The sequence below is a fragment of the Humulus lupulus genome, chromosome 4, assembly GCF_963169125.1.
Source record: "Humulus lupulus chromosome 4, drHumLupu1.1, whole genome shotgun sequence".
Taxonomy (NCBI): domain Eukaryota; kingdom Viridiplantae; phylum Streptophyta; class Magnoliopsida; order Rosales; family Cannabaceae; genus Humulus; species Humulus lupulus.
Window position 1 is genome coordinate 14737749 of NC_084796.1, and position 5320 is coordinate 14743068.

At 29.1% G+C, this 5320-nt stretch overlaps 1 protein-coding gene across 2 annotated transcripts; it reads right to left on the reverse strand.

Annotated features, from left to right (window-relative positions):
- Positions 1-2613: 2613 nt before the first annotated feature.
- On the reverse strand, positions 2614-5015 carry LOC133830015 (large ribosomal subunit protein eL8y). 2 transcript variants are annotated; one of them, XM_062259896.1, is made up of 7 exons: positions 4897-5015; positions 4748-4795; positions 4414-4615; positions 3463-3632; positions 3220-3348; positions 3049-3141; positions 2614-2956 (listed from the first exon to the last, which is right to left on the reverse strand). In XM_062259896.1, exons 1-7 carry the CDS (start codon positions 4897-4899, stop codon positions 2825-2827), a joined length of 777 nt encoding a protein of 258 aa, XP_062115880.1. In that variant the 5' UTR covers positions 4900-5015; the 3' UTR covers positions 2614-2824. The 2 variants fall into 2 exon arrangements, with proteins under 2 accessions (XP_062115880.1, XP_062115879.1); XM_062259895.1 differs by lacking the exon at positions 4897-5015 and having other exon boundaries at positions 4748-4801.
- Between the last annotated feature and the right edge of the window lie 305 nt (positions 5016-5320).

The following is a 5320-nucleotide window of genomic DNA, read 5'->3' on the forward strand; positions in this document are numbered from 1 at the left end:
CTGTTATGGTTCATTACCTAGCACTAATCACATCCTCTTATTCTTTTAATTACCTGTTGGTGAAGAACCGCGTCAACAGTAGGCAACTCAGTTAGCCAAAAGTACTGAGTTCAGCTGCAATTCCAAATTCATCCCAGTTCTCCCTAAATTATTTCAAATTATTTAATATCATCGTAATTGGAATCAAATGGTATTTCCTTTAAATAAAATGATTGTAATTAAGAGGTTATTCTTATAATCTCAGATGGGTTGAACTTAAATAAATAAAATCTTATGCTATAAATTTTGCAGAGGTGAAATTGTTTTTCGCATTTATTTTTTTATTTTCTAAATATGAAATTTTTGCTTAACAAGTAGTAAATAATTTTTTTATATAAAAAAATATATTTTTCTTTTTTATTTAAAAAAATAGTGATTTTTTTGGTTAAGATTTAAAAAGGTGGTTTTTTTTAATAAATTTAAATAGTAAGTTAGTTTATTAAATTTGATTAAATTATATAATCATGTGGTAGATAATATATTGTATTTATATATCCCTTTTTAATATAGTTATTTGTATTTTTTCTATTTTAAAAAAAATGTGCTTCTTTTTATTTTGGTTAAGATTTAAAAATTGAGTTTTTTTAAAAAAAAAATAAAAGTTAGTTAGTTTAATAGATTTCATCAAATTGTTATGTTGTAGTGAGAATACATTTTAGTTTTTTTTATTTCTGGTTAAGATTTAAATAGTGGTTTTTTTAATAAAGCTAAATCGTGAGTTAGTTTAGTAAATTTCATCAAATTATATTATACTATACTGGAGAATATATTTTAGTTACATATTAAATTATATTTTTTAAATTTTTTTAATATTATTAATTACGCTTGATAAAAAAATTAAATAATTATTTAATCAATTATTACTATATCTATAACTATTATAAAGAGTGAATATTTTTTTTTATTATTTAAAAAAATCTGTTTCTTTCTATTTTGTTTAAGATTTAAAAAGTAAATTTAAAAGTGACTTAGTTTAATAAATTTCATCAAATTATATTATTTTGTAGTGAGAATATATTTTAGTTTTTTTTGTTGGCTAAGATTTATATAGTGGGTTTTTAATAAATTTAAATGGTGAGTTAACTTATTAAATTTGATCAAATTATATTATATTATAGTGGAAAATATATTTTAGTTATATACATCTCTTTATTAATTTTTTTTAACATTATTAATTACACTTAATAAAAAATTAATTAATTAATTGATCAATTTTTACTATTATATCATTCATACTTTATATCTACATATCAATTCTCACTTCTCTATTGCTCTTTACTTTTGATATTTATTTAAAGAGATTTATAGTTTTTTTTTTAAAAATGTATTGGATAGTTTTTATTTTGTTTAAAGTTTCAAATTTAAAAGTTAAAACTATTTTGTTGGAGTTATTAGGATGATTTGATTTTAATCGATTTTAAGTATTTTATTCATTTTTCCTTCAATATTGTATTGTGCTAACATGTAATATTTTCACCTAATTTAATATTTTATAATCTAGATCTAAATTATAAATATTTTTGAAAAAGTTTTAATTTTACTTTTAATATTGATAAATATTTATTTAATTTAATGTTTTCTCAACCTTATTATATGATTTTTTTAGAAAACAATGTATTTTTTTAGTTATTTAAGTTTTCTTTAAATGTATATGTATAAAACAATCCAACTCTTTTTTATTACAATTAAATGATATTTTAATTAATTTAATTAAAATTTTAACTGATTAAAATTAAAATTTAGATATTAATTAAAAAAACTTAAATTTGCACACGTGCTATGCCCCACCATGTAGTGATGGTTTAGTTCATATGGGCATGTGATTCCCTATTTGGCTTAGGAAAGGGCCCTCAAAAAATAAAAATAAAATCTTTTAAATAGCACTGTTCGTATAAACTTTAGAAAAATATTGAGTTTATATCGGATGTAATTTTATTTTGGCCGTCTCCAAATAAATGGCCACTCCCCTACCAAATTAGTAACTCCTGAGAAGTAAGATTTTACTTGTACTGTTGCAATTTGTTCTTCGGTAGTGACTAAGCTCGCTCGTACGAGAATAACAATAAAGAGGCACTGAAGAAGGCATTGCAGGGCTATAATTTGATAACGACATGTCGTCTACTTATCCAGTTATCTTTCAACAATCACCATTGCCTTATATGAAGTGTTCATCAACCTTGTTAATGGTGCCAACTACCTCAAAATGTTAAGAGACTCACTATTGTTTTCTTTTTCTATGTTGGTGATTTCTCTAACCATATTCAGCTAACACTTTCGGCTGACTCTGCCGTGCTTCAAAATTAATGAATGTTAACAGAAAAATTTCCAAAAGATACAAGGCTTATGAGATATTAGACGAGACAAATAGTTGTATTTATGCTAAGAAAATCAGAAGTTTCTCTGCTCCGAGAATGATTATGATTAATGTCTTTCTAGAGTTGAATCAAAGGTTTAGTCTTTTGTAAAATATGTACGAATATGCCAGAACAATATAATAGATGTCGGAAAAGTAGCAACACTTGAACTCAAAGTGAAAGTGATGCCTATGACAATTATGTGAAAAGAAAAGAATCATTTAACCAAAATTCATATGGATAATACTCTAAATTAAAAGCAAAGAGCTCTAAGGTTCCGTCCACAAATGGTAAATAAGAAAAAATAAAGATTATCAGCATATTCTATAACAGCCCATAACTTAAGTCCTTGAAACAGCTCCTCCATGGTCTTTTTCAAGAAAAAGAAAAGAGAAAAACTACTAACTCACAAAAAGAAAAAAGGCTCAGTCTTAATTCATTCTCTGGGCGGCTTCCTTGGCCAAAACTCTTTCCTTGGCTTTTGTTTTTGCTTGTGATTTACTGCCCATGATGCCACCGCCCCACTTCTTTCGGAACTCATCAAATTTGTCATTGAAGTTGGCCTAAAAAAGAAAAATTATAGTTGGAGTTAAGATTGACAATGAAGCTAGCAGCTTATGAGCATATTCTATATGAATATGTTTTCTGGATTTACCTTAATAGCCTCAAGGATTTTGCTGAACTCCATTTTATCCTCATTCTTCACAGTAGTCAAACACAATGCAGCTGCTGTCTTCTGATGCACAATCTGTAAAACCAGAGTAATTAGATATTTCAATCACAAGCAAAGATCTATGTAAAGCATACAGACTGAGCAGATCATTACCGATCCCAAACGGGATTTCCCCTTCACAATGCAGTAAGGGATCTCCATCTTTCTGCACAATGCAGGAAGCCAGACAACCAATTCAATTGGGTCCACATCATGAGCAATCACTACCAATTGTGCCTTGTTCTGAAAAAGAGATAAAAAGGTTTTCAATATGTGGGACTTTACTAATGAATCTGCATGCACAGCAAAGTTTATTTCAGATAACAATAAATAAACTACAATATCTAGTTCATCAACCTGCTCAATAAGGTATGTAACGTGGTTGAGCCCATATTTCACAACAATGGGTTTCTTGGTCTCGGCGGTCTTTCCTTCAGCCTCAGCTTGAGCACGTTTCACAAGACGTTCCTTCTTTTCAGCTTTATCCTCGGGTCTGTACTTGAGAAGCAACTTGAACAGACTTGTTGCTGCACAATATTATGAGAAATGGAAATCATGAAAGAGTATTGCAAAAAACTATGCTAACAGGCAAGTGAAATTTCAATCCATAAAGTACAAATAAACAACAAGAACTAAAAACTTCGAACAAAGAAAAGAGAGTAAATAATAATTAAAAGATTTCATTTTCTCCAGCTCTGGGATGAGAATCAACATGTATACCTATTTCGTAATAATATAATAAAAGGTCAATACTAGGAAAACACTAATTAGAATAGAGACTCTAAGTTTCTCAAGTTGATCGTGCTCTGCCTTAAAAAAAATGTTTTTTTGATCTTACAATATGCTAGTTCAAACAATTCTCGTTCTTCACACTGCTTGGCTACTAGGCCTGTAGTAAGTATTTTGTTTACGACTATAGGTGTTAGCGCTATGTCTTTCAAGTTTAAACTTAAATGGTTTCGATTATGCAGTTGATAGTCAAAGTCGTGTAATTAATACTTGGAGTGATATCATTACATTGACCACCTAGATTGCTCTAGATACACTATCCCACACCAACCAAAACAACACCTTTTTATGCAACACACTAGTATTGAGGTTATATGTGTGATTGCCATCCAATTATTCATCATTAATACCCAAACTAATTTTATACTCATGCACTATCACTCACATCCAATTCTAAACAAATCAAAGTAACACATTTCCAGGTTCTATTTATCATTATACTCACTCCCAGTCCAAAATAAAAGAGCTTATCCCGGCCACAACTAAGAAAATTAACAAAAGGGTTGTTCTGGTTCATACCAAGGTTTTTGTCCAAAGTCTTGGTGAACTGGTTCAACTGAGGTGGAACCTTCAACCGCTGCTTAAGGATTCTCTTCTTCCTCTGAAGCTGAACAGCCTTTGGCCATTTGACAAATCTGTGCAAATCCCTCTTCGGTGGCAAAGCACCTCCAATACCGAACTGTTTGGGACGCTTCTCAAACAATGGGTTCACAACCTTCTCCTGTTAAACCATACACAGAATTAAGATATGCAAATACACACTGGTTTACCCTAAACTTGAAGCTAAAAGCTTTACATGCAGAACGAAAAAAGAAAAAAAAAACGAAAACAAAATTGAAGTAACGAAAATTACAGGCTTCTTCTTCGAGAGTGCCGAGGCCTTTCCGGTTTTCTTCGGAGGCTGCATGATAGCAACGATGTGAAAATCAAAATAATAAATAAATGAAAATACAAATGCATTTACAGAAATCGTAAGAGGGAAGATGGAGAAAATGAGATTACCATGGTTGATGGTTGAGATCTTGTTCGAAGAAAACCCTAAACTAAAAATGGAGTTAGTTCTTGGAGGCAGACAACAACTAGGGTTTTTGTTGAATATATAGTAGGTAGACATGCCTGTCAGTCAAATGGGTCGGATCATACCCGATTGGAGTATCGGGTACTGATGCCGAACACTAATTTCTCCTCATTCTTAATGATGGCCCAATTCTGAAGCCCGATATGAAAAAGAAAATAAATAAGTAATGGGCTGTTGGTAACACTTAAAAAAAAAAAAAAAATTATTTAATTAATTATAAATTTGAAAATTAAATATAAGATGTGTTTGATAACTCTATTTTTATTTATTATTTTTTTAAATTTTAACAAAAATTTATTAAATTTTGAAAATAAAAAATTTTTACTTTCAAAATTTTTTTAAACAGTT

Bases quoted from the DNA above. Each gene is read 5' to 3' on its own strand.
- LOC133830015 (XM_062259895.1), bottom strand. From the start codon at position 4,801: ATGCAGCCTCCGAAGAAAACCGGAAAGGCCTCGGCACTCTCGAAGAAG. The intron at 4,616-4,747 runs GTAATTTTCGTT...ATGGTTTAACAG, and splicing joins CACTCTCGAAGAAGAAGCCT to GAGAAGGTTGTGAACCCATT. The intron at 3,142-3,219 runs GTAATGATCTGC...CTGGTTTTACAG, and splicing joins GGAAATCCCGTTTGGGATCG to ATTGTGCATCAGAAGACAGC.